This window comes from Chrysemys picta, chromosome 7 (genome assembly GCF_011386835.1).
Source record: "Chrysemys picta bellii isolate R12L10 chromosome 7, ASM1138683v2, whole genome shotgun sequence".
Lineage (NCBI taxonomy): Eukaryota > Metazoa > Chordata > Testudines > Emydidae > Chrysemys > Chrysemys picta.
This window is the reverse complement of record NC_088797.1, coordinates 127,637,068-127,665,051: the sequence shown is the minus strand read 5'-3', so window position 1 is coordinate 127,665,051 and position 27,984 is coordinate 127,637,068. Positions and strand designations below refer to the sequence as shown.

Below are 27,984 nucleotides of genomic sequence, written 5' to 3'. Positions count from 1 at the left end.
GGCACAGTTCTTGGTTCAGGCTTGCAGCAGCGATGGAATAAACTGCAGGTTCAAATCAAGTCTCTGGAATACATCCCCCGCTGGGATGGGTCCTCAGTCCTTTGTTCAAAGCTTCAGCTTGTAGCAAAGTTCCTCCAGAGGTAAGAAGCAGGATTGAAAACCAGATGGAGATCAGGCATCAGCCTTATATAGTCTTTTCCAGGTGTAAGAACACCTCTTTGTTCTTAAATTACAGCAACATGGAGTCTGGAGTCACATGGGCCAGTCCCTGCATACTTTGCTGAGGTACAAGGCGTATCTGCCTTCTCTCAATGGGTCCATTGTATAGCTGATGGTCCTTAATGGGCCATCAAGCAGGCTAGGCAGAGCTAATCTCAGCTTGTCTGGGATGTCACCCAGCAGCACAGCATAAGTTTGCCATACAGACAGTATAGAGCCAATATTCATAACTTCGACTACAAAACTGATACATACATATAGACAGCATAATCATAACCAGTAAACCATAACCTTGTCCTAGACACCCCATTTGACCCCCTTTATACAGGATTTGGGTGCCACTACAGGACTTTGGTTGCAACAATGATCTATATGGTCCCAGTTTATGTCAATAACGTCACACCCCCAACGCAAAATTGATGCAGGAAGGGATGACACAAACATCACTGACTGCATCCCAAGAGCTCCCCATCCTGGGTTCTGTCTTACTACAGCTAGTATTGGGTTAGAAGCCATACCAGTGTATAACAGAAATGGTTTATCAAAATCATGTTTAACCACATGATTGAACCTCTTTACAACCTCAAGGTAAAACTTAGTTAGAACAATAGTGGATTGGATCTGCTCTGGCAGCATGGTTCCTGTATGTGTTACGTGATCTTGCCAAGAGCTAAAGAAAACAGCTACTTTATCCATACCAGCTCGGGCAAATGTTTGGAACCCCATTAACATCGAATAAATGCAGATATTAATGTTCTTCATAATACAGGAATCTTGGCATTTAGCCATGAAAGCAATATGGTAGTGTGCCTCAGTCTTCCTTTTCATACAGCACATTAGGTCTGGAATGTCTTTTCCCCTGTGAAAAGTTCCCATATTGTTTATAGGCATTACCTGTGAAACCCCAGTGTAACAAGGCCTTTTAACATAACGTGTGTTTTCATGTATTCCTTTTAACATGTCCAAGGGATTCTCCAAAAGATTAGACACATTGTACATTTTTACAGTTTGTGGCAATAGCAACATATTCATTACAAAATTAAGCAATAACAACAAGTTCATTGCAAGTGTCCATTTACAATCATGGTTGTCATGCCACCCCTTTGGTTCAATACCATTGGAGTTTGGGCATTTTAAGGTTAACCTGTGGCTTCCCTTTGCCAAATCCAGTTTTCTCTTTCCTCCTTGTCCTGCAGAATCAAACCCTGATTTCTCTTGCTTAACCGAATTCACTGGCTGATGGGGTGGGCCCTCTGTGCTAACAGCTATTAGCAAGTCCTTCCCCTCCCAGCCAGGCAAGTAATTTGCACTACCCCAGACCAGAGCCAGTCCACCAGTTTTCCTATCCTCAACTGCTATAATTTCCAAGGCTGGACTCTGCCTTAAAGAGATACCACACAAATCCAAAGAGTCTGCGGGTGAGAGTTTGCTTGCTCTCCCCCGCATCCTCAAGCATTCAGCCATAAAACTGCTCTGCTCTGTCACCTCAGTAACCAAATCTGTCCTCAAACCCTGAAGCACAAACTGCTCGTTTAAAGAATTAGAAAGGAGACATTTCTGTTCCAACACCATTGTCTCCCCAACAAGTTGGCCCCACACAGCCACTTGGTTATAGGGCTGCCTCAATTCCTTAACAACTTTTACTTCCTCTGAGACCTTCTCAAAGCTACCCACACTGGATCTTTTAAAAGGAAAGTCAGTGGATCCATTCACAACAGACAATTTCTGGCTGCTAGGAACTGAAACTTCCTTGATTAAATCACTCTCACACCCTTCAGTTGCAGGGAACTGCTTGCACCGAGTACCATGAGGATTCCTTTCTCCAGGAGCTTTTCTAAGCAGCAAATCATCCCTCACAGAAATTCTGCCCTTACCCTCTTCACCTAGGGCCTGCTCTAAAGGAACACTTTCCTGAGCAACAACAGACTCTGTCTGGGTTTTACTTGCATTCAGGATCACCTTTGGCCCATCAGGCAGATCTCTACACAATCCCCCTTCAGGCACACCCATAGACCTTTTAGATAAAAGGTTAGAAATACTTCCCTTCTCTTTGCCACACACAAGCTTAGGAATTTTTTCCTTTTTGCTACAAGTTGTTAAACTGTCCGTAGGTACCACAACCAAATTACCTTTCTGCTCTCCTTGTGCCCTGGCTAGGGTATCACCCTGATCAGACAGAGTTGTTACACCCTTCTCCAACCACACATGAGCAACAGGCAAAATACAAGCACCAGAATTTTCTGGTCTCTGGGACTTTGCTAAGACACTAACTGGATGCAACCTAGTTATGGTGCCATTCTCCACAGCAGATGCAAACTTAGGACCATTCCCTTCCTGGGCTTTAGTTGAATCCAGAACCAACTCTGAGACAGCTAAATTACTCTCAACCATCACAGGCCGAAAGGCCCCTTCTGTCTGCTCCACAGACAAAAAAGAGTTGGAGACGCATTTTCCTTTACTAGACATACTGTTTGGGATTTCATTTCCCTTGTCCCAGCAAACCGGGCTGTTCACAGACAACTGCTTGGAGATTGGGGTAGCTTCCTCCATAGGCAAGTCAATACCCCTGACAGACACAGGCACATTTCCTTCACTGTCGCTATTCTTCGCACAGGAAACAGATAAGGTATAGGGACACTCATCTTCCACTCTCCTTGCCTTCCCAAACTGCTGACTAGATAAAGCCATCAGTTCACAAGACTGCCTAGACTCATCCAAAATCTCCTTGTTCTCCTCTCCCTTCGCTCGATCTAATTCCAGATTTACTTCTGAGACATTAGATAGACATTCAGAAACTTCATTTACAGCCAAACAGCTACTTTCCAAGGACAAACTTTTGGAGAAACCCTCCATAGGCACAACCTTAGGATCAATCCTCTCTTGTGCCTGGTTTGTATTAACTTGACTGACCATAGCTTTAATATCATTTCCAATCATAATATCCTTAGGGATTATGTCTTTTACTCCCACAACCATGGTGCCCTCCAATCCCTTCCATTTCAGGTGGATTTTAGCCAAAGGCACCCTGACAAAATACTTAGATAAGGCTACAACAGTTACATCTTCACCTGGCAAATAATCTTCCTTCCTGACAAGACTTGCTTTAACCAGAGTAATATCTGCTGCGGTGTCCCTCCATGCCATACACCTTACTCCATTCACTTCTGCACTGCTAATAAACTCTGCGTTATTTCCCCCATATTTAGCTTTAATGTGAGTTTTAAGGTCAAATTCTTCAGAGACCACAGAAACAGCATTTGCACACAGGGCACCAATTCTGGGCTCTGTGTGGCTTGCCTGTGAGTTTACAACAACAGGGTTAGCATTTGCCGTGGCATTTAGGGTTGCTGGTTTTGGGCTGCCCTTCAGTGTCGGGCAGTCTGGTCTCATGTGGCCCAGGATACCACAGTGATAGCATGTAACCTGTTCCGTCCTGGGATGTGAGTTCCTACCCTCCAGGCCCCCTTGAACTCCTTTAGAAGAGTCAGGTTTATTTTTAAATCCTTCCCTCCTCTTGAACTGGGGGGAATGGTGATTACTTTTCCCCGGGGTTTTACACCCTTCTCGAGCCCTGTTTTGGGTATGGGCATCCGCAATCTCTGCTGCCCGTAGGACTGACTCAGGGTCCCTGTCACACACAGCTGCTCTCACATTGTCAGGCACAATGTCTAAGAACTGTTCCAAAGTTATCAAATCCAGCAGTTTTTCAAAACTCCCATGCGCCTTGGCTCCCACAACCCACTTTTTAACAAAACCCATCAGCTTATGAGCACATTCTACAAAAGTACAATCCTTAGACATTTTAAACTCTCTAAACTTAACTCTGTAAGATTCAGGAGTAACCTTGAACCGCCTTAACACAGAATCCTTAAACAGCTCATAATCTAAGGCTTCTTGTTCCCCCAAGTCATTGAATACCTCCCTGGCCTTTCCAGTCAGTCTGGTCAGCAGGACAGGCATTCGCTGACCCTCGGGGATCTGGTACAGATTGCAGAGGCGTTCAAAGGTAGACAAAAACTCCTCTATATCCTCAGTATCATTGTAAATGGGACACATCCTTTCCCAGTTTTTCTCATGGCGGGGGGGAAGTGGAGTACCAGGTGGGGATGACTTTCTCCGCTCTTCCAGTACTTGGAGCTGAAGTCTGGCCGTCTCCTGTTCCATCCTGTGAGTCTCCTGTTCCATCCTGTGAGTCTCCTGCTCAGCAGCGAGCAGCTCTAGACGTCCCTTACGAGCTCTCTCATCAGCCTCCTTCTCTAATTCTGCTATTTTTTGCTTCTCCAGCAACCGAAGATCCGCTAGCTTCTGTTCATGCTCAAATTGCAGTTTACTTGTCACCCTTTGCATCCTAATTTTTTCTGCATCTTCTGCAGCCTCAGGTAAGGGCTGTGCTCTTGCCCCCTGATCACTGGCTATTAACAGATTTCTCAGTTCTTCCTTTGTAGCTTTCTTTCTAAAGCTTATCCTCTTTTCTGAACACAAATTTTCCAGGGCTTTTTTGCCAAGTCCCTCATATGCTCTTTGCTCAGCCATTGCAGCAGCTCTTTAACCAACAAAACTCTCAATCCCAAAATTCAAATTTGGATAGCGTGGGGTTCTGACCCAAAGCTTAATTGACCTGGTTCTGTGGATCCTGCCGACTACGCCACTGTGACAATGCGGTTCTGGCGGAACCCCACTGAGAGTGCCAACTCAGGACAAATTGCTCAAATAGGGCAGTTACAGCCCAAGGCTGGGGTTTTTTCCACCTCTAAGGCAAACCAAACCAGCCAGACTAGGAGAACTTCGGTCTCACAAGCAATCTCCTTAGACACTCCAGTTTCCCAATACTACCACCAGCGCCACTCGTTATGGGGACAAATGGTTATGAAAACCACTACCCCAGTAAAAGAAAAAGGTTCTCCTGATCCCAAAGGACCAAGCCCCAGACCCAGGTCAATATACAAATCGGATCTTACCCACAAATCACGCTTTTGCCAATCCTTTAGAATCTAAAATCTAAAGGTTTATTCATAAAAGGAAAAAGATCGAGATGAGAGTTAGAATTGGTTAAATGGAATCAATTACATACAGTAATGGCACAGTTCTTGGTTCAGGCTTGCAGCAGCGATGGAATAAACTGCAGGTTCAAATCAAGTCTCTGGAATACATCCCCCGCTGGGATGGGTCCTCAGTCCTTTGTTCAAAGCTTCAGCTTGTAGCAAAGTTCCTCCAGAGGTAAGAAGCAGGATTGAAAACCAGATGGAGATCAGGCATCAGCCTTATATAGTCTTTTCCAGGTGTAAGAACACCTCTTTGTTCTTAAATTACAGCAACATGGAGTCTGGAGTCACATGGGCCAGTCCCTGCATACTTTGCTGAGGTACAAGGCGTATCTGCCTTCTCTCAATGGGTCCATTGTATAGCTGATGGTCCTTAATGGGCCATCAAGCAGGCTAGGCAGAGCTAATCTCAGCTTGTCTGGGATGTCACCCAGCAGCACAGCATAAGTTTGCCATACAGACAGTATAGAGCCAATATTCATAACTTCGACTACAAAACTGATACATACATATAGACAGCATAATCATAACCAGTAAACCATAACCTTGTCCTAGACACCCCATTTGACCCCCTTTATACAGGATTTGGGTGCCACTACAGGACTTTGGTTGCAACAATGATCTATATGGTCCCAGTTTATGTCAATAACGTCACACTCCCGACCTGCAGCCCCCTCCCATCCCAGCTCTGGGTCCCCCTCTGCTCCACCAACGCCCCTCACTCCCGACCCGCAGCCCCCTCCCATCCCAGCTCTGGGTTCCCCCAGCTCTGCCAATGCCCCTCACTCCCAACCCGCAGCCCCCTGCAGGTTTGGTCCTTGGCCTCTCTGGAGTGAAGATGAACAGCCCCGTCTGTTGCGCGGCTTGGCTGAGGCCAGCCAGTCGCACTGTGAGGTGGGCCTGGTTTGGCGGCGGAGGTAAGATTGCTGGCCAGGCCCAAGGCTGGGGGCCCCAGCAGCGTGGGGTGGCCCGTGCTGGGGGTCGGTAAAGCTGGGGGCTGTGGGGCGGAGGTGGGGGGATCCGTGCTCCTTGCTGGGGTCCCGTGGGGATCCCCGTTCGCTGGGCTGGGGGCTCAGCCCAATGCCCGGGGGCTGCGTGCGAGCGACCGGCTCTGTCTTTTCCAGCGTGCTGTATGGGAACAAGATCACAGACCTGCCCCGGGGCGTCTTCGGGGGACTCCACGCGCTGCAGCTTCTGTAAGGATGCGGTGGCTCCGGCAGGGGGCGGGGGGCTGGGGCCTGCCCGGCTCTGCTCTCGGGAGCCCAACATGCCAGCCCCGGTGTCGGCGGGGCCCAGAGCAGGGCCGGCCGGCGTCTCTGTTTGACATCTTCCTGCCCCCCCCAGGCTCATCAACGCCAACAAAATCAACTGCATCCGCGCCGACACCTTCGGGGACCTGCAGAGCCTCTCTCTGCTCTCGCTGTACGACAACAAGCTACAGGGCCTGGCCAAGGGCACCTTCGCCCCCCTGCGGGCCATCCAGACGCTGTGAGTGCTGGGCAGCGCCAGCCGCCAAGTCCCGGATCTTGGGGGGATTCCTGCCCCGCCCTGCATGGCCCACGTGGGGCAGACTCCTGGGGCAGGCTCTGGTTCAGGAGGTGCAGCCCGGGGGCTGGGGGGTGGGCAAAGAGGCCTTCACGCCCTCCGGATCCTGGGCTCCCCCTGGGCCAAGAGGGGAAGAAAACCCTGGAACCGGGTAAGTCAGAGAAACCAGGGGGGTCCCAGCAGGGCTCAGTGGGGCAGCATGGAGCTGGCTGGATCTGGGGGGCATGAGCGGCTCTGCAGGCCCCAGGGCTGCGCAGAGGGGCCAGGCTGAGGGTTGCTGTAATTTACCCAGAGTCCCTAGAGCCCTGCGGGGTTTGGTGCTCCCTGCCTGGGCCCAGGGGCGAGCCGCGAGCCGGGGGCCCTGCCTATGGGGGGCGGCACCCCCAGCTCAGGGCCTGGGCAGTAACACTCAGCGTTGGGGCCAGCATCCCCCTCCTCCCCTCTGCATCCCCCCCAGGCACCTGGCTCAGAACCCCTTCATCTGCGACTGCAACCTGCGGTGGCTGGCGGATTTCCTGCGCGCCAACCCCATTGAGACCAGCGGTGCCCGCTGCGCCAGCCCGCGCCGCCTGGCCAACAAGCGCATCGGCCAGATCAAGAGCAAGAAGTTCCGCTGCTCAGGTGAGTCCAGGCCCCTCCCTGCCCCCCTGCGGCCACAGGACCCCGGGGGCTGGGGGACGGAGGCAGTTCATTGGGGAAGGCACTGGGCCCAGCGGTGAAGGGAGCGAGGGGCCGGTGCCCCCGTGTGCCAAGCAGGCAGAGGACGAGCCGGGGCACGGAGTCTCCACGCAGCCACAGGGAAGCTGGAACCCAGGCTCCTGCTCCTCCAGCCCCGGGCCCTTCCCTGGGGAACCAGAGCATCCGTCCATGCAGCCGCTGTCACTGCCCCCCCCCCGGGGGCTCCCCCCCGGGCTGCTGCTACTGCAGCACTTTCCAGAGACCTTAACTGAGCCGTGGGGTGCTGGGCCCCACACGCATCACGCCCTGCCCTGCCCAGCTCCCAAGCCACATAGACAGCAAGGGAGGAGGGGAAACTGAGGCACGGACCTGGAGGGACTTGCCCAAGCTCAGCCGGTGTGTCAGTGGCAGAGCTGGGGCTCGAGCCCTGGTGCCAGCGCACCAGAGATCTCGCCAGGCACCACCAGCCGTCCCCCCTTCCCACGTGGGCCCCGGCGCCGGGCTGCCCCGCTAATGTGTTTGTGCCTTTCTCTCCGCAGCCAAAGAGCAGTACTTTATCCCAGGTAAGGACCGAGCTGGGGCTGAGGGGACGTATCTGCACAGGGACTGTCCATGGGCCTCTCTCGGACGGGCTGTGCTTTGCCATGTGACGTCCCTGGGTAGCTGGGTACGGTGCCACGCAGGACTCCCATGGCCCGGCTCTCCGGCCGGGCACAGATATTGCCGCCCGCTGCTGGCACCTGGGGGTCTGGCCCCAGAGGCGGCGAATGGCCCTAACCCAGCTTGGCCCCACACAGCCCCCGAGCGATGGCAAAGCCACTGCAGCGTCTGGCTCTAGGGAGTGATTCCCACGCAGCCAGCGCCCCCCGCAGGCACAGAGCAGGAGTCCTGCACCCAGGAGCCGGCTGCGGATCGCGGCCTCAAGCAGCGACGGCTCGGCACGGGCGCAGGGGCTGGGATGTAGGGTGAATGAGAGCAGAAAAGCAGCCGTGGCCCCTCCCCACACCCGGCTGCCGGGCCGTGGCTGGGCTTCTAGTGGAGAGCAGCTGGGGGCTGCGATTGGGGGGATCTCAGGCTGGGGCCTCACCCCCCATGGGGGGCAGGGGTGGCCCTGAACCCCCCGGCCCGGGGCCTGATCACTGCAGGGAAATGGCATCTGCTCCTAAACCCCGGGGGAGCAGGAGGTGCAGCTCCTTGCGCGGCAGCCTGCGCTGCCCCCTGCTGGCCTTGCTGCACCGGGGCCGGACTGTGGCAGGCCAGACCAGCCCCTCAGCAGGGCAGGGGCTGGCGTCCTGCCCTCCCTGGCGTCTCTCTTGTGGCAGGCGCGGAGGATCACCAGCTGAACAGCGAGTGCAGCGGTGACGTGAGCTGCCCCCCGAAGTGCCGCTGCGAGGCCAACGTGGTGGAATGCTCCAACCTGAAACTCACCAAGCTCCCGGAGCGCATCCCGCAGACCACGGCAGAGCTGTAAGCCCCCTCCCCCCCGCCCCGGCTCCCCGCACGCCGGGCGTCCTGCCCCGGCTCTGTCTGGCGCACGCGCACTCACCTTGCCTGCAGACCCCCGCGTAACGCCCCGCCCGGTTCAGGGAGCTGCACGCCTCACACCGGGGGGAGGGGAGCTGGGGGGCTTCCTTTATTCCTCCCCGGGGGGTGAGCACTGCGTGGGTCTCATTGTTAGCATCTTTGTTCTTCTCTCCCCGTCTCCCCCACCCCCCAGACGCCTGAACAACAATGAAATCTCCGTCCTGGAGGCCACGGGGCTCTTCAAAAAACTCCCACACCTGAAAAAAATGTGAGTACGACCCCAGCAGTCCTCACGGCCACGGTGAAGGCATGTGAGATACTGCACGCAGGACCCGGGGAGTGGGGCACAGCCAGTGGTAGGGAATGGCTGACAATGCATCATTAACCTGTGGAACTCACTGACACAAGATGTCACTGAGGCCACAAGCTGAGCAGGAGTGGGCAGTTCTGTGGCTAGTGAGACTAGCCAGAGTTACAGGAAACCTGCCTGTGACGGTGCTGCCCGTGGGAGCCGGCTGAGGTCACTCAATCAGGGTGAACTGCAAACAGAACAGGGCAGAGAAACCCCAGACGCTGGTGGATATTCCAATACTTAGATTTACCAAACCACCCAAAACAGCTCCTGTGTTACCTCACTGGTTACTCAGAGTCCAAACAACGCAGTTCTCTTAAAGTCCCCAGCCTCAGGCCTCCGTCCAGACACACCTGTCAGATATGATGATGGTTACTGAAAATCTTATCATAAAAAAGAAAAGGTTCTTCCAACCCCAAAGGATCAGCCACATACCCAGGTCCAATGATAACTTAGATCTTACCCAAAATACACGCTAATAGCCAATTCTTATTAACTAAACTAAAATTTATTAAAAAAGAAAAGAGAGAGAGAGTTGGTTCAAAGATCAATATACAGACCGACTTGAATTCAATTCTTGAGGTTCAGATACATAGCAGAGATGAGCTTGTTGTTGCCAAAAGTCCTTTTAGAAATAGTCCAGAGGTTATAGTCCAATGTCCATATTCAGGGTGGCTCCAGTCAATGACTGGGGATCTCAATCTTTGTGGCTTAAGGTTTCCCCCTCTTGAAACCCAAAGCAGATCTGAGATGATGTTGGATCATGTCCCAGTGTTCTTATACATTTCCAGCAGCCTTTTGGCCTGAGAAAACAACAGACCTAACTCTCCTTCTCCCAAACATCCTGGCAACTAGCACAGGGTAATTTATCCATTACACAGTTCAGATACAGTTACCACAACCTTCAAAGAGACATAGAGACAATAATACTATTTCCCTCAAGTGTCATCAGAAATGTTAATATTCCTTTTTTGATCTTTGAATTAAAGTTATAGCAATAGACCAGACTTCTTTGCTTACATCACAAGCCCTGAGCACACAGCTCCCCTTCTCTCTCTAACAATGCCGGCTGCATTTCAAAGCTCTGTTCATTTACAGATCCTCCAAACCAGTCTCTAAAGTTCAGCCATGTCAGGTCGATCTGGGAGGTAATTAACTCTTTCTGGCCCTGTCACCTTCCAATGAGCTATTATATTACACACCTAACGTCACACTGCCAGTCTAGGGCACAAGCCAGCCTCTCACGACCAGGGCCAGGAGGAACCTTCCCCCACGGACCGGTTATTCTACTAGTGCCCACTAGGGGGTGCCGTGCACCTTCTCTGCAGCAGCTGGTGCTGGACGGACGCCCCCAGCCGGCCCCCGTGTTCCCACCTCACGTAGGACCGGACGCCCCCAGGGGACAGAGGGGTGGGACCCAGCAGGTGATGTCCCGCAGTGCACAGGGGTGGCTCTCTGGGGGACTGCAGCCCCCCCATCCCCTATGTGGGCCCAGCCAGCCGCTCCCCTCTCTCCCCAGCAACCTGAGCAACAACAAGGTGACGGAGATCGAGGACGGGGCCTTCGAGGGGGCAGCGTCCGTCAGCGAGCTGCACCTGACGGCCAACCAGCTGGAGTCGGTGCGCAGCGGCATGTTCCGGGGCCTGGCGGGGCTGCGGACCCTGTGAGTGGAGCCGGGGCCACATCTCGCGGCGGGGGTTGGGGGGGGGCCTCCGGGTGGGTTTCGGGGCCTGGGTGCAGCTAAACCCGATGCCTCCCGCCACATCCCACGCCCACGTCCTCCCTCCCAGTGCCCTGCGCCCGCGTCCTCCCTCCCAGCGCCGCGCCCGCATCCTCCCTCTCGCCCCGCGCCTGCGTCCTTCCTCCCAGCGCCGCGCCCGCGCCCTCCCTCCCGGCCCTGCGCCCGCATCCTCCCTCCCGGCCCCATGCCCGCGCCCTCCCTCCTGGCACCACACCCCACGCCCGCATCCTCCCTTCCGGCCCCGCGCCCGCGTCCTCCCTCCTGGCGCCTCGTGCCACGCCCCACGCCCATGTCCTCCCTCCCGGCGCCTCGCGCCTCGCCTCACGCCCACGTCCTCCCTCTCGCGCCGCGCCCCGCACCCAACGCCCACGTCCTCCCTCCCGGCACCTCGTGCCGCGCCCCGTGCCTGGGCTGCATCCTCCCTCCCAGCGCCTCGTGCCGCACCTTGCCCATGTGCCGCCTGCTCCTGAGAACGGGCCCCTGCAGCTCCCCCAGCAGGCGCTACCCAGATGGCTCTCCCCACTCGGGGCAGCCTCCCAGTGCACCCCCTCCCCTAGCACAGAGACTGGTCCTTGCTGTGTCTGTCTGCCTGCTGCCTGCCGCTCGCACTCACCCCGGCCCTGGGGACAAGAGGGAGACCCCCCCCACTTACCCTGGCGCTGTCGGGGCAGGAGGGTGCCCTGTGCCTGCTTCCTCGCTCCCAGGGCCAGGGGCGGGAGGGCTGGGGTACAGCCAGGGCCTGGTGCCACCCTCGGGCACTGCCCCCGCTGTAGGCAGCGTTGCTGCGCTGGCGTGGAGCGTCGGTTTGCAGCTTGTCCGGGCCACGCCCATTGCTGCCTCCCCGACCCCAGCTGGTCTGAGTCCCTGAGACTGCTCCCGGGGGGTCCGCGCGCACAGCGCCCCGTGCACATGGCAGTGCCCCCGGCAGGCCGTGGCCGAGTCTCACTGCACTGAGGGTTCCTGGGTGCGAGGCGGGCAGCGGGCGGGTGCGGCTGGCGTGGCGACAAGGCGCTGCTCGCGGGGCCGTTACCCCTCCCTCCCTCCCTCCCTCCCAGGATGCTGCGAAACAACCGCATCAGCTGCATCCACAACGACAGCTTCACGGGGCTGCGCAGTGTGCGTCTGCTCTCGCTCTACGACAACCAGATCAGCACCATCGCGCCTGGCGCCTTCGACACGCTGCAGTCGCTCTCCACGCTGTGAGTCGGGGCGTCCCCGTGGTCCCTGCCTCTCCAGGCAGGCTTAGCCCGGCCTGGGGACCCGTCCCTCCCTCTCCCGGCCCCGCTGGCGCTGGGCTCTGGGGTCAGTGATGCTGTAACGATGTGGGAGCCAGCTGAGGTCACTCAATCAGGGTGAACTGCAGACAGAACGGGGCAGACAAACCCCAATCGCTGGTGGATATTTACCAAACCAGCCCAACACAGCTCCTGTGTTACCTCACTGGTCACTCAGACGTCCAAACAATGCAGTTCCCTTAAAGTGCCCAGCCTCAGGCCTCCGTCCACACACACCTGTCAGATACGATGGTGGTTACTGAAAATCTTCTCTCCTCATATAAAAAAAAAGGTTCTTCCAACCCCAAAGGATCAGCCACACACCAGGTCCAATTATAACTTAGATCAGGGGTCGGCAACCTTTCAGAAGTGCCGAGTCTTCATTTAGTCACTCTAATGTAAGGCTTCACGTGCCAGTCAGACATTTGAACGTTTTTAGAAGGTCTCTCTATAAGTCTATAATATAGAACCAAACTACTGTTAGGGTTAGGGTCAGGCTGGAAAACAGGCTGAGCAAGGCTGGATGTGACGAACTGGGACTGTTCTTGCTGGGGTGTGTGAGTGCTGACAGGGGAGTGTGGCTGGGATAGTCTGCATTGGAGGATGGGAGTCTGCCCGAAGGCGAATACCTGAGCGTGTAACATGAGAACCCAGGAAGGGGTTGGAGGCCAGGTGACACCTTGGCCCGGGAAACTGAACAAAGGCTGTGGGAGGGGTCGCTGAAAGCAGAGTGCTGGAAGCGGGCTGGAGAGATGGCTGGGAGGCAGAGATGGCTCTGACCCCCCAAAGGGGGGTGGGCTGGGATGCCCTGGGACCCCAAGCTGGACCTAACTGAGGGGGGCCCTGTTGTCTGTGCCTGCAAGACCTGTCTTGGACTGTATTCCTGTCATCCAAATAAACCTTCTGCTTTACTGGCTGGCTGAGAGTCATGGTGAATCGCAGGAAGCCGGGGGTGCAGGGCCCTGAGTCCCCCAATACTCCGTGACACTCTCTATAAGTCTATAATATAGAACCAAACTACTGTTAGGGTTAGGGTCAGGCCGGAAAGCGGGCTGAGCAAGGCTGGAGGTCCAGACCCCGGCTGGCAGGAAGTCAGCGTCTGGAACCCCAGGTCAGCAGCTGAGGGGAGTGGAGCGGGCGGCTGGTAGGGCTGAGCAGGGCCGGAGGCCTGGTCCCTGTCTGGCTGGGGGCCTGCGCTGGAACTCCAACCGGAAGCAAGGTGAGTGGGGCTGCAGCGGGAACCCCGGCTGGCAAGGAGCCGGCAGCCGAAACCCCAGAGCAGCGACTGAACAGCCCAGCCCCCCGCTGCTCTGGGGTTTCGGCTGCTGGCTCCTGCCAGCCAGGGCTCTCAGCCCACTGCCAGCCTGGGGTTCCTTCCCCCAGGCCAGCAGCAGGCGCTGAGTGGGACCGGCGGCTGGACCCTGGCTGGCAAGGGGCCAGCAGCGGGAACCCCAGAGCGGCAGCGGGCTGAGCGGCTCAGCCGGCGCCGTGTGCCATCAAAAATCAGCTCGCGTGCCACCTTTGGCACGTGTGCCGTAAGTTACCGACCCCTGACTTAGATCTTACCCAGAATACACGCTATAGTCAATTCTTGTTAACTAAACTAAAATTTATTAAAAAAAAAAGAGAGAGAGTGTTGGTTCAAAGATCAATATACAGACAGACTTGAATTCAATTCTTGAGGTTCAGGTACCTAGTTTGTAGTTGCCAAAAGTCCTTTTAGAAATAGTCCATAGGTTATAGTCCAATGTCCATATTCAGGGTGGCTCCAGTCAATGACTGGGGATCTCAATCCTCGTGGCTTAAGGTTTCCCCCTCTTGAAACCCAAAGCAGATCTGAGATGAAGCAGGATCGTGTCCCAGGGTTTTTATACATTTCCAGCAGCCTTTTGGCCTGAGAAAACAATAGGCCTAACTCTCCTTCTCCCAAACATCCTGGCAATTAGCACAGGGTAATTTATCCATTACACAGTTCAGACACAGGTTACCACAACCTTCAAAGAGACATAGAGACAATAATACTATTTCCCTCAAGTGTCATCAGAAATGTTAATATTCTTTTTTTGATCTTTGAATTAAAGCTATAGCAATAGACCAGACTTGTTTGCTGACATCCCAAGCCCTGAGCACACAGCTCCCCTTCTCTCTCTAACAATGCCGGCTGCATTTCAAAGCTCTGTTCATTTACAGATCCTCCTAACCAGTCTCTGGTTCGGCCATGGGTCAGGTCGGTCTGGGAGGTAATTAACTCTTTCGGGCCCTGTCACCTGTCAATGAGCTATTATATTACACGCCTGACGTCACGGATGCGCATGCCTGAGGCTTGGCCCAGGCCCCGCTGGCTTGGGAGCTGGGAGCCGCGGGGACTCCGGGTGCCCGGCCCTGCTGCCACCACGTTAGCCCCGCGCTCCCCCTCTCCTGCAGGAACCTGCTGGCCAACCCCTTCGACTGTAACTGCCGGCTGGCCTGGCTGGGCGACTGGCTGCGGAGGAGGAAGATCGTCACGGGGAACCCGCGCTGCCAGAACCCCGACTTCCTGCGGCAGATCCCGCTCCAGGACGTGGCCTTCCCCGACTTCAGGTGTGAGGAAGGTAACTCACAGGCGCCATGGGGCTGAGTGGGGGCGGCCGACGAGGGGTCCCCCAGCGGGTGCTTCCCGGCTGGCCACGTCGGGCCCCGCTGCCCCCCGGCACTGGCGGTGCTGACTCCCACCCCAGCCTCTCGGGCCTAGCTCTGCCCACATCCAGGCCGTGCCCCGGCTGGGTCCCGACCCAGAGCGTGGCTGAGCGGGGGCTGGGCTGGGACAGTACCCGGGGCCCAGGCGTGCGATCCAGCCGGCCGGTGGCTGAGGGCGCGGGTCACAGGGGCACGCACCTGAATCGGATTAGCTCCAGCTGGGGAGTTAACGTCCCAAGTGCAGCAGGGACAGAATTATTCTGATTTTTAGCCTGGTTTGGTTTCGATTAAGGCCACACGAGACTGTAGTGCCGGAGCCCAGAGCCCGTCTGCTCAGTCTCCCAGAGAGACGGTGAAGGGGTGACTTGGTTACGGCCCACAGTATCGCCAAGGGGAACAGGTACTGGAGGCGGGCGCTGCCATCCAGTCCAGCCGGGGAAGGTCTAACCCGGCCCGGGGCTGGAAGCTGGAGCGAGACGTGGGCAGGCTGGAAAGCAGGCGTGGATCTGTGCCGGGGGGGGCTGACGGGGGCTGCGAGCGGGTAGGGACAAGTGACCCGGGTGCAGGTGGATTCTCCAGCGTGGGCAGATGTTTGTCTAGAATCAGCTCTAGGGGCTCTTGGAGTGTGGGAATCTCTGCCCCCACGATGGATGGGCCCGTTACTCGCTGTGCCCCCCCTTTGCAGGCCAGGAAGAGACAGGGTGCGTCCCACGGCCACAGTGCCCTCAGGAGTGCACCTGCCTGGACACGGTCGTTCGCTGCAGCAACAAACACCTCAAGTCGCTGCCCAAGGGGATCCCAAAGAACGTCACTGAGCTGTGAGTAACCCAGGGGTCTCACCGTCCCGGGGTGGGAGCCTGCGAGGCCGGGCCGGCTGGACACAGGGAGAGCGGGTCAGATTTCCCAGCGGGGGCTGGGAGGAGGGAGGGGGTGACAGTCACAGAACAGCCGATCCCCCCTGCTGTGGCCGTTCCCCCCGGAGTCCAGGGTGACACCCTGCACGCTCAGGCCAGCTGATCCGCCTGGCATCGCACGCTGGTGCAAACTCTGCTCTCAGTGACACTGGCGTAAATCCAGAGGCATTCACCCCGCGGCCCGCGAGCGGAGCCAGGCGTTGATGTGGAGCTGGAGGTGTGAATTCCCGCCCCAGGAGAGGTGCCCAGCAGGCAGCATCGTGAGGGGGGCTAGCCCTGAGCCAGAGGGGATCCCCCCTCCGCCGCGGCCTGGGAGAGCCCAGTCCTGGTGTCCCAGGGCCCGGCTGGGCTCGGCCCTCGTGGGCGCTGGGTTGAGGTTGCTGCGGGAAGGCCTAGGCCAGACGAAGCTGTTTGGGCTGCTCCAAGGAGGGGGTCAGGGTAGCGCCACGTCCTTCGGCCCCAGAATGCCGCAGGGCGACCAGGTGTGTGACCCGCCCGCCGGGAGTCAGGGGGACAGGAAACGCAGCTAACGGGGGCTGCACATTAAAGTTCACCCTCCCGTTAGCTGTGACCCCCCCCCCCACGTCCCATCATTAAGCAGAAGCAGAACAAACCCTCATTAGCAATGGGGCGCCCCATGCGCCGGCTGGGACTCTGGGCGGGGCCATCTCTTGCCTGGCGCTCGTGCAGCACCCGCTGCACTGGGGCCCTGAGCTCGCCCGGGGCCGTACCCACGGGCCATGCTCCCAGCGGGGGCTGCCGAACCGGCACCAGGCCCCGGCCCCTGTCCGCACCGCGGGGCGAGCGGCCGACCTCGGGCTGCCAACTTCCTACTCGCACTAAACTGAACCCCCTGCCCCGCCCCCTCCGAGGCCCCGCCCCTCATCCAAGACCCTGCCCCGTCTCACTCCATCCCCCCTCCCTCTGTTGCTCGCTCTCCCCACCCTCATTTTCACTCACTTGCTCATTTTCACCAGGCTGGGGCAGGGGGCAGGGGTGCAGGAGGGGGTGAGGGCTCCTGCTGGGACCGGGGATGAGGGGCTTGGGGTGCAGGAGGGGGATCTGGGCTGGGGGTGGAGCTGAGGGGTTCGGAGGGCGGGAGGGGGATCAGGGCTGGGGCAGGGGGTTGGGGTGTGGTAGGGGGTACGGGCTCTGGGCTGGGGTGTGGGGAGGTGAGGGCTCTGTCTGGGGGTGTGGGCTCTGGGCTGGGGCCGTGGATGAGTGGTATGGGGTGCAGGAGGGGGCTCCGGGCTAGGGCTGAGGGGTTCGGAGGGCAGGAGGGGGATCAGGGCTGGGGGTGGAGCTGAGGGGTTCAGAGGATGGGAGGGGGCTCCAGGCTGAGGCAGGGGGTTGGGGTGTGGTAGGGGGTATGGGCGCTGGGCTGGGGTGTGGGGGGGTGAGGGCTCTGTCTGGGGGTGTGGGCTCTGGTGTGGGGCCGTGGATGAGGGGTTTGGGGTGCAGAAGGGGGCTCCAGGCTGGAGCTGAGGGGTTCGGAGGGTGGGAGGGGGATCAGGGCTGGGTCAGGGGGTTGGGGCCCGGGACGGGGTAAAGGATTCAGGCTCCGGGCGGCGCTTACCTCTGACATCTCCCAGAAGCAGCGGCATGTCCCCCCTCCGGCTCCTACACGCTGCCCCCATCCGAAGCGCCAGCTCCACAGCTCCCATTGGCCGGGAACCGCGACTAGCTCACACAGACTTCCAGCCCAGCCCACCTGGAGTCTCAGACAGATGCCACACACACGTACACACACGTGCACACTCACACACGTGTGCCCCCCCGCGGTCAGAGTGGGACCCTGATCCCCTGCGTGGCTCTGGCAGTGCTCCGCTCGGTGCGGTGTCGGGGGGGTCTCTGCACGGACGGACCCCAGGGCCGAACTGGGCGCGGTTGGTGCTGCACCCCCACGTGAGCCCTGCCCTCTCACTGCCTGTGCGCCGGCCTCCTGAGCCCAGCCCCATCGGTGACAGGCCTTTGTTCTCTCCCATAGTTACCTGGACGGCAATCAGTTCACGCTGGTCCCCGGAGAGCTCTCCTCCTTCCGATCCCTGCAGCTGGTGTAAGTATCCCCTGTCACGGACTGTGGGGGGACTCAGGGCCCTGCACCCCCGGCTTCCTGCGATTCACCATGACTCTCAGCCAGCCAGTAAAGCAGAAGGTTTATTTAGACGACAGGAATACAGTCCAAGACAGGTCTTGCAGGCACAGACAACAGGACCCCCCTCAGTTAGGTCCATCTTGGGGTCTCAGGGCACCCCAGCCCCTGGGGAGGTCAGAGCCCCGTCTGCCTCCCAGCCATCTCACCAGCCAGCTCTGAAACTCTCCTTCAGCGACCCCTCCCACAGCCTTTGTTCAGTATCCCGGGGCCAAGGTGTCACCTGGCCTCCAACCCCTTCCTGGGTTCTCATGTTACACGCTCAGGTATTCACCTTCGGGCAGACTCCCATCCCCCAATGCAGACTATCCTAGCCACACTCCCCTGTCAGCATTCACACACCACAGTAAGAACAGGCCCAGTTCATCACATCCTGGCCCCGGTGGCAGGGATCCCGTGGGCTGGGCTGGCCGAGACTCGAGCCGCAAAGGCCGGCCACGCAACCTGGAGGCTGTGACAAAGCTGGGATCAGCCCTCAGGGGCTCCTGGCTCCAACCTGCCGCTTCTCTCGCTGCATGTGCGGAAGGTTTCCCAGCTGCTTCCCATAGGGGGCCGGTGAGGGGCAGGGACCGCGGGGGCCCTTCCAGGCTCTGGCAGGGCGTGTGCTCTAGCAGGCCCAGTTTCTTCTGCCCATTCACCCCCAAATTCACCCCCTCTGCCCCGTCCCCTCCAACCTGTCCCTGTCCCTGTCCCATCCTTTCCCTGCCCTCGTCCCAGTCCCACATCCCGCTGTTCAGGGCATGGCCCAGCACTTCTGCAGAACAGCCCCCGGCGGCTCACGTTACGCACCCAGAAATCCAGGCACACGCCATTAGTGGCCCCTTTAAGTGACTTGCCCAGCATCTCACAGGAACTCTGTGGCAGAGGCAGGGCCAGACTCTAGTGCTCCAGGGCAGCATTCGACTGCGTTAACCACGGACACTGAGCAATGCTGTAATCACAGACCAAGAGGGGGGCCCCGGGGGCCAGGCGCTCGCCCAGGGCTTGGGCACCTCTGGCTCTGTCCCCTGCACTGTGACCAGGAACGGGAACGGGGTGACTTGGGCCCCAGAGGCGAGTGTAAGCAGAGGGCAGGCAGAGGATGAATGCGGGACCGACCGCGTAGTGCTCCAGGGATCGGGGCCATGCTAGCACTGGAGGGAAAATGCGTCTGTACATGGGGGTGAACGAGGGTTGCACAGGCTCTGTTCTGGCGTTTCCTATCGACTCTGCAACTTTCATACTGTTCTTTTAACCCAGTTTTTAGCCCTGCCAGTCCCAGTCTCCTACCGCCCAACAGCCCCAGTCCTCTAGGGCCAGGCACACCAGCCGCCTTCCCCCGTCTCCTCCTGGCAGACAGCGTCTTTTTCTCCAGCCTCATTCTCAGAAATGGCTGAACTGGTTTGACTGAAACTTTCCCTGAAAATTCAGCCCGAGGCAGCCACCTGGCGAGGAAAGTTTCAGCCCACGTGGCTGAAGTTTGGGAAAGTTATAAACAACTGAGAATAAGGGCGTATCATGGGAAGTGTCGGGGAACCTTCCTGGTAGGTGGTGCTCCCAGCCCCTTGTCTGAGAAACCCCACTCCCTTCCTTTTGGAGAAACCCCCGTAATGCTTGTTCTCCGTCGCCGACCCTAGCCCCCCCTGAGGCCCCGGGATGAGCTTCTCACCCACTGGAGTCTTTGGTCGCGAAGAAGCTCGTAGCTGAGAACTAAAACTCGCTGGATTTGCCGGTGGGCCGCGGGCGCATTGCTCTGCCCCGAGATGCGAAGCCGCCAGACGGAGGAGCTGTGGGCAATGCACAGTGGCTGGAGCCCGCTGCGAATCCAGCCCCTGGGTGCCCATGTGCTAACTCAGTGGTTTCTGGTCAGAATCCCTCTCTGGGGCTGAGCCAGGAGCCGGCTGGGCTAACCACGCCATGCTGGGACCCCTTGCAAGCCACTCTTTACGATGAGTGGGTCAAATTCTGCCCGGGCCCCTGCCCCAGATAAGCCCTGACTTAGTGGTGCACAGGGCAATGCTTCAATGGTCCCATCCTGGGGTCCCTGGGGGCCTCCCCCCCACCCCCGTGCTGCAGTATCCTCACCACCCCCCCCCCACCCCATGCGGCAGGGCCTGGCTGTCATCCCCACTGAGCTGAGACCCAGCCAGCCTACGGGACTCGCCCAGGGGCTCAAAGACTTTACGGCCAGAAGGGACCATTGTGGTCATCTGATCTGGCCTGCTGCACATCGCAGGGCCCACCTCACCCGCCCGCTCCTGAGATAGACCCCGACCACCGGCTGAGTCACGGACATCCTCAAATTGTGGATTAAAGACGTCAAGTTACACAGAATTCACCATTGACACTAGTTTAAACCTGAAGGCAAAACCCTCACCAGGGCCTCTGCCAATCTGACCAGGGGGGAAATTCCTTCCCGACCCCAATATGGTGACCAGACCCTGAGCGTGTGGGCAAGACCCAGCAGCCGGACACCTGGGAAAGAATTCACTGTGATAACTCAGAGCCCTCCCCGTCTAGCGGCCCATCACCGGCTACTAGCCGTCGCCGATTGGCCATTGTGGGCAGTCCCATCACACCATCCCCCCACACGTGGAGCCGATTCAGTGTTTTGCCCCCACGGCTCCCGTTGGGAGGCTGTTCCAGACCCTCATCCCTCTGGGGCTTAGAAACCTTCTCATGTTGAGCCCAAACTTGTTGACGGCCAGTTTGTCTCCATTTGTTCTTGTGGTAAGTCTGTGACAAAGCAGCGAACTACTTGCCCAGCGGATCAGCCCCGCTCTCCTCTCTAGGGCAAGTGGAACCTGCATCACCCGCCCCGCCCCCCTGCAAAAATCACACCAGGCCATAAAAAGCCACGACACTGGCTTAGCACCCGTCAGGGCGACCAGTGCCTTTCCTTTGCCTCCTGGTGCCGGCATGGGGAAGTCACGTTTTCAAGCTTTGCTGTGCAACCCGGAGGGCTGGAAACTAGCGTTGCAAAGGGAACGCTCAGCTCAGCGCGTGACTCGGCCGCTGGGGCTTCACGAGAAACACCAGCGGCCAGGAGACTTGCCCGTGTCGTGAGCATTGGCAGCACTCGTTAATCGAGTGGCACGTGGTTAAACTGCCACAGGACACAGCTTCCGCCCGGAGCTGCCGGCACGCAGTGTCCCGGGACCCAATGGACGAGGGGAGCCCGTGGTGGCTGGCAGAGGAATCACACCCCCTGTAAGGCACCCAGGGCTGTCCTAGACTGGTCACAGGGAGCGGCATCTCCTCCCAAACCACTGTTCCCTGGCCCCTTGGGCTGCACCCTCCTGGACGTCCTGCGCCCGCCGCGGTGTGTGAAACCAGCCAACGCCACCCCACAGGCTGGGGGAGGCCGAGAGCCCAGCTCCAATTGACACCCTGCTGTGCTCCTGTCTTCCAGTGACCTGAGCAACAACAAGATCAGCTCCTTGAGCAACTCCTCCTTCACCAACACGAGCCAGCTCACCACCCTGTAAGTCCCGGGGCCGCGGGGAGGGGCTGTGGCTCCTGCCCCAGTGAGGGGCGGGCGGGCGAAGGCCAGGGGGTGCTGCAGACAATAGGCCGGGCTTGCTGCCGAGGCCTCTGGGCTGTGCAGTCCAGCGGCCGGTTCCTGTACCAAGAAGAACCGTGATTAGCGGCACCGCTAGAGGGCGCCCGAGAGGCTGTGTGCACGGGGTGCCGGGTCTCTGCCCGGGGCTGACTAGCGAGACGTCCCGTTAGGTGAATGGCGCGGGAGCCCCCCGGGGCACCGGCCCCTTGCCGCGCGCGTGTCGGCGCTCAGGGGACGTGACCACGTGCTGCTCTCCTCTGCCTCCCCAGGATCCTCAGTTACAACGCCCTGCAGTGCATCCCCCCGCTGGCCTTCGAAGGGCTCCGGGCGCTCCGGCTGCTGTAAGTACGGGCCCAGGCCCGGGCGGTGCCCTGCCCTGCCCTGCCCTGCCCTGCTCACAGCCCTGCCCAGCTGGCACTTTGGAGAGGAGCTGAGCACCCACAGCTCCGGGGGGTGAGGTGCGCAGTGTGAGGACGTGTGTCCCGGCTCGGCTCTGCAGCAGGGGGCTGGGGAAGGTGCCAGGTGGATGCTGCGCAGTGCCAGGGGACGAGGGGCTGGGGAAGGTGCCAGGCAGAGGCTGCGCAGTGCCAGGGGACGAGGGGCTGGGGAAGGTGCCGGGCGGACGCTGCGCAGTGCCAGGGGACGAGGGGCTGGGGAAGGTGCCGGGCGGACGCTGCGCAGTGCCAGGGGACGAGGGGCTGGGGAAGGTGCCGGGCGGACGCTGCGCAGTGCCAGGGGACGAGGGGCTGGGGAAGGTGCCGGGCGGACGCTGCGCAGTGCCAGGGGACGAGGGGCTGGGGAAGGTGCCGGGCGGACGCTGCGCAGTGCCAGGGGACGAGGGGCTGGGGAAGGTGCCGGGCGGACGCTGCGCAGTGCCAGGGGACGAGGGGCTGGGGAAGGTGCCGGGCGGACGCTGCGCAGTGCCAGGGGACGAGGGGCTGGGGAAGGTGCCGGGCGGACGCTGCGCAGTGCCAGGGGACGAGGGGCTGGGGAAGGTGCCGGGCGGACGCTGCGCAGTGCCAGGGGACGAGGGGCTGGGGAAGGTGCCGGGCGGACGCTGCGCAGTGCCAGGGGACGAGGGGCTGGGGAAGGTGCCGGGCGGACGCTGCGCAGTGCCAGGGGACGAGGGGCTGGGGAAGGTGCCGGGCGGACGCTGCGCAGTGCCAGGGGACGAGGGGCTGGGGAAGGTGCCGGGCGGACGCTGCGCAGTGCCAGGGGACGAGGGGCTGGGGAAGGTGCCGGGCGGACGCTGCGCAGTGCCAGGGGACGAGGGGCTGGGGAAGGTGCCGGGCGGACGCTGCGCAGTGCCAGGGGACGAGGGGCTGGGGAAGGTGCCGGGCGGAGGCTGCGCAGTGCCAGGGGACGAGGGGCTGGGGAAGGTGCCGGGCGGAGGCTGCGCAGTGCCAGGGGACGAGGGGCTGGGGAAGGTACCGGGCGGAGGCTGCGCAGTGCCAGGGGACGAGGGGCTGGGGAAGGTGCCGGGCAGAGGCTGCGCAGTGCCAGGGGACGAGGGGCTGGGGAAGGTGCCAGGCGGACTCTGCACAGTGCCAGGGGACGAGGGACTGCGAAGGTGCCGGGTGGACACTGCACAGTGCCAGGGGACGAGGGACTGGGGAAGGTGCCGGGCGGACACTGCGCAGTGCCAGGGGACAGTGGGTGGAGGCGGGTGAGCGGCGGGGCTGCTGCCATGAGCCCTGGGCTCCTGCTCCGCTGATTCCAGGTGGATGTAGCCCGAGTGTCTAAGCTGCCTGGGTGTTCCCCCGGGCCCCGCGCTGGGCGGGCGCGTGCCTGGCTCTGATGGAAATGCACAGGCTGCCCCGGTGGTGCACTCTGGCCCTGTGTTGGCATCAGCCTTTATCCCAAGCTGCCGGTGCCCTCTGGGCTCAGAGCCTCTTGTTCCCGCAGGTCTCTGCATGGCAACGACATCTCCAGCCTGCCAGAGGGCATCTTCGCCGACGTCACCTCCTTGTCCCACCTGTGAGTAGCTCCCTGCGCACGGCTGCCCCGGGAAGGCCCCACGGTGCTGGGCTGGGCTCCCCGCAGAGCCCAGAGCTCGCAGACGGACCCCAAAGGGCAGGAGACAGTCACTGCCAGGGGGCGGGAGGGTCTTTCCTTCTGGGGTCAGCGGCATCAGGCCACACCTGGGGCGGGTTCCAGCTTCTCTCTGCAGCCTGGCGGGCAAGACTTGGCCGAGGCCTTGACGTCACCGCTGCGTGAGCTGTGCCGCGAGTGCTGCCCCGGCTCTCTGGCCGCGTTACGCGGGGCTCTCAGCACGAGCTGGCTGGGGCGGGAACTTGAATGCCGCTGACGCGGGACCCAGTAAGTCCAGAGGGGACCCAGCTGCTCCGTGCTGCTGGCATACGCCAATCCCCCTGCGCTGTGGGGCCATGCAGCTGCCCTCACGCCAGGCAACTCGGGACCAGCTCTCTGGCTCCAGCGGTGGCTGGGATCCCCCGGCAAACCCCTGGCATCGGGAGCCTCTCTGAGGAATGACGCGGGCCAGTGCCCCGGCCTCTGGGGCCTTTCGAATTCCAGAGCTGGGCTCCCAGCCGGGGGGCGAGAGTGGGGTCTGCTCACCCCAAACACCCCTGGCAGCCCCCGCGCAGCTTCCCGCCGGTCCCCGGGGTGGCCGGGCATCCGCACTGCCCCAGGACCGCCAGCCCCTGATCAGGGCACCCGTCGGCTACAGGAGAGACCGCAGCAGGCGGGCAGCCAAGGGCCGAAACCCCCGGAAGTGCCTGGGCCTCACACGTCCTGATATGCCCTGGGGCACGGCCTGGCCAGCAGCCTCCGAGAGCTCTAGGAGGGGGGCCCCAGAGGGGGTGCTCAGGGAATGGCTCCCGGGAGCCGGGACTGTCTCCATCCCAGGGCACCTTGCAGCAGTCAGGGCCGAGCCGAGACAGGCAGGGACACCACTCGCCCGGCTCCGGGGAAGGGGGCGCTCCCGCCTGCCCAGCCAGGGTTGGACCTGCTCCCGGCGCTGGATTTGTGGGAGCGGTGTGCCCCCTGGAGGAGGTGTCTTGGCACTGCACCCTTGTCTTCCCCACACCTGCGGGTGGTGAGAGAACCAGCAGCTCCCAGTGAGTGCCAGCCCTGGGCATTGGCCCTGCCAGCTTGGCCTCGCTCAGCCCAGGGGCTGCGAAGGGAGCAGGGCCAGGCGGGCTTGTCCCGCCCAGGGGCCAGGTCTCGCTGACTGGCCTTTGCTCTTGTCTCCCCTGTGCAGCGCCATCGGGGCCAACCCCCTCTACTGCGACTGCCACCTGCGCTGGCTCTCGGGCTGGGTCAAAACAGGCTACAAGGAGCCCGGCATCGCCCGCTGCGCCGGCCCGCCCGACATGGAAGGCAAGCTGCTGCTCACCACCCCGGCCAAGAAGTTTGAGTGCCAAGGTGAGGGGCCCATTCAGCACCTGGTCACTGGGGGCTGCGCCTGGCGCGTGGGCACGGACAGGGTCCCATGGACTCTGACCCCTGCCCTGCCCTGGCAGCCATCCCCCGCAGTCTAACGTCAGAGCAGATGGGCCGGGTGGGGTTGCTGTGGGCAGGGGATCGTGTGCTGCAGTGGGGCACATGCAGGGCTGGGACCCAGGGGATCCTGAGCCCTATACCCAGCCCTGAGACCCCTTCTGGTTGCTGGGTGGACGTACTCCTGGCTGAGCCGGAGTCCAGCCCCGGTCCCTCGGCGTGCAGCTCTGGCGTTAATTCCCTGCCGGGTGGAAATGGGGTTCCCCTTCGTTCTAGTTGGAATGGGTCTGGCTTCAGCTCCGGCTGCTGGCTCTGGCTCGGCCCTGCCCTAGCGTGTCAGGGCTCCCTGGCAATGCGGGGCCTGGCACAGGGGCTGTGCCGGGAAAGGTGCCTGGCTGCAGAAGGGCAGCTCTGCTCCCTGAGTAATGCCAGGGGCTGCCAGGGCCTGGCTCGAACTGTCTGTGACTCGCGACTCCTGGCCCACGCCGGCCAGGGGGTGAGTCTGACGGCTGCAGCCCCCCTTCGGTCCAGCCAGAGCAGACCCTCGGCGGGGAGAGGAGGACACTCCGTGGAGATGGGTAACACCGGGTCAGACCCTAGCAGGGCCCAGGACTGGCTGTAGCTAGTCACGGTGAGTAACCGCCCCCGGCACTGGCCACAGCGCAGTAGAACGCCCGGTGCCTCGCCAGCGCCGGCAAACCCACCCTGAGTGCAGGCCGCTCCCCGGGGCTGTGCGGCAACGGAGCTAACCGGGCTTTGCACCTGCCGGGCTTGGGCTAACTCCAAACGCTGCCTTGTCCTATACCCGCAAGAGGCACCAGTTCGGGCCACGCTCTCCAATCAGGAGCAGATATTTAAAGGGGCGACAGGTGGGGGCGGAGCCGGAATTCCAGCAGCACGTGAGACCCCAGGCCCCAGGAGCTGAGCCAGATACTGGAGACCAGGACGAGACCTGCGCGGGGGGCGGCTTGTCCCCCAGTGGCTGCACCGGCCCGTCAGAGACCAGCCACGGCGGGAGCTGGGCTTGGGGCCGATCTGGCCATTGCCCCGAGACCACAGAGGGGCCCTTTGGGGTCGGTCAGCAACCAAGTGTCTGAGAAATGACCCCCCCTCGCTAGGCCAGGAACCCCCCCTCGCGGCCTGCTGGGGAGACGAGCCCATTTTAACCCCTCGGCCCTGGAGCCGACCCACACTGCACTGACCAAACAGGGCTTGAAGGAAAAGAGCCGGAAGGAAACCCAGCGCGGTGACTGCCGCTGGGCAGGCCTGGAGCTGAGACAGCCCCCGCCAGGCATGGGCCCTGCTTCAGCCTGGCGGGTCAGCGCTGCCCAGGGTTGGCAGGGATGGAAACAGAGCCTCTCAGCCTAGCCAGAGCTCCCATTCGATGGGCTCCAGGCTCGGTGTGGACGTGCTAGTGGCTGGGGGCCATTGCAAACGAGAACCCCACAAACCGGCCTTGGCACATGGGGACTGGGGCAGGAGCTGGATGGCTGGCCGGTCCCCAAACGTGACTGACCAGAGGATCGGCATGGGGCGGGAGTCTTGCCAGTGGGGGCCCGCGGGGAGGGGTTCTTGGCCCAACACTGTGTAACGTCTGTATCAGTGACCCACAAACACGGTCACTAGCCCAGGTGTGCGGTGACTTGGCGAGCTGGGATCCCAGGGGAGCAACGCAACGCTCAGAGGGGTCGATACCCTGAGCGCTGAGGAAAGGAAAGGCTAAAAACTGGGCGTGTTCAGGCTGGAAACAAGACTGGGGGGGACCTGACAGCCTACAACCATGCGCAGGGCTGTTCTAAAGGGACGGGGATCAGTTCCCCATGTCCACTGCAGGCCGGACAAGCAGCAATGGACTTAACCTGCAGCCGGGGATTTCGGTTTGGGATTCGGAAAACGAACGCTCAGGGCAGCGATGCTCTGGGCCTGCTCCCAAGGGAGGATGTGGGATCCCCATCGTGGGGGTTTTAAGGCAGGTTAGACACACGCCTGGCAGGGCTGGTCTAGGTGCCTTGGCCTCGCTGCCCTCAAGGTCCCGAGAGGTCTGTGACTCTGTTTCTGCGTTTCGTACGGCTCTGTAACGCCACAGCTGGGCACAAAGTCTCGGCCCTACTCACCCGATGGGGGACTCCGTCCTGGGAAGCAGTGACGCTGAAAAAGACAAGGGTCAGGGTCGACCATCAGCTGAACAGGATCTCCCAGTGTGAGGCCAGAAGGGCCAGTGCGACCCTGGGCTGCATGAACAGGGCACTCGACTAGGAGCAGAGAGGTTATTTTCCCTCTGGATTTGGCCCTGGTGCGACCAGCTGCTGGGATCCTGTGGCCAGTTCTGGTGTCCACAGTGCAAAAGGGTGTGACAATGCGGTTCTGGCGGAACCCAACTGAGAGTGCCAATTCAGGACAAATTGCTCAAACAGGGCAGTTACAGCCCAAGGCTGGGGTTTTTTCCACCTCTAAGGCAAACCAAACCAGCCAGACTAAGAGGACTTCGGTCTCACCCCACTGGCTAACCACAAGTCTCACAAGCAATCTCCTTAGACACTCCAGTTTCCCAGTATTACCACCAGGGCCACTCGTTATGGGGACAAATGGTTATGAAAACCAATACCCCAGTAAAAGAAAAAGGTTCTCCTGATCCCAAAGGACCAAGCCCCAGACCCAGGTCAATATACAAATCAGATCTTACCCACAAATCACGCTGTTGCCAATCCTTCAGAATCTAAAATCTAAAGGTTTATTCATAAAAGGAAAAAGATAGAGATGAGAGTTAGAACTGGTTAAATGGAATCAATTACATACAGTAATGGCAGAGTTCCTGGTTCAGGCTTGCAGCAGCGATGGAATAAACTGCAGGTTCAAGTCAAGTC

The 27,984-nt window shown here is 59.9% G+C and overlaps 1 protein-coding gene across 1 annotated transcript in view; it reads left to right on the top strand.

Moving 5' to 3' along the window:
• The first annotated feature begins 6,326 nt into the window (after positions 1-6,326).
• The window catches only part of SLIT1 (slit guidance ligand 1), a 35,905-nt gene continuing 14,247 nt past the window's right edge, over positions 6,327-27,984 (top strand). The window contains exons 1-15 of the mRNA XM_065552694.1: positions 6,327-6,457; positions 6,606-6,749; positions 7,264-7,427; positions 8,024-8,047; positions 8,807-8,951; positions 9,202-9,276; positions 10,880-11,023; positions 12,157-12,300; positions 14,800-14,966; positions 15,737-15,869; positions 17,953-18,021; positions 21,509-21,580; positions 21,928-21,999; positions 23,564-23,635; positions 24,882-25,045. Of these exons, the coding sequence (XP_065408766.1) occupies positions 6,342-6,457; positions 6,606-6,749; positions 7,264-7,427; positions 8,024-8,047; positions 8,807-8,951; positions 9,202-9,276; positions 10,880-11,023; positions 12,157-12,300; positions 14,800-14,966; positions 15,737-15,869; positions 17,953-18,021; positions 21,509-21,580; positions 21,928-21,999; positions 23,564-23,635; positions 24,882-25,045 (1,705 nt within the window). The 5' untranslated portion in view covers positions 6,327-6,341. The remainder of the gene's footprint in view (positions 6,458-6,605; positions 6,750-7,263; positions 7,428-8,023; positions 8,048-8,806; positions 8,952-9,201; positions 9,277-10,879; positions 11,024-12,156; positions 12,301-14,799; positions 14,967-15,736; positions 15,870-17,952; positions 18,022-21,508; positions 21,581-21,927; positions 22,000-23,563; positions 23,636-24,881; positions 25,046-27,984) is intronic.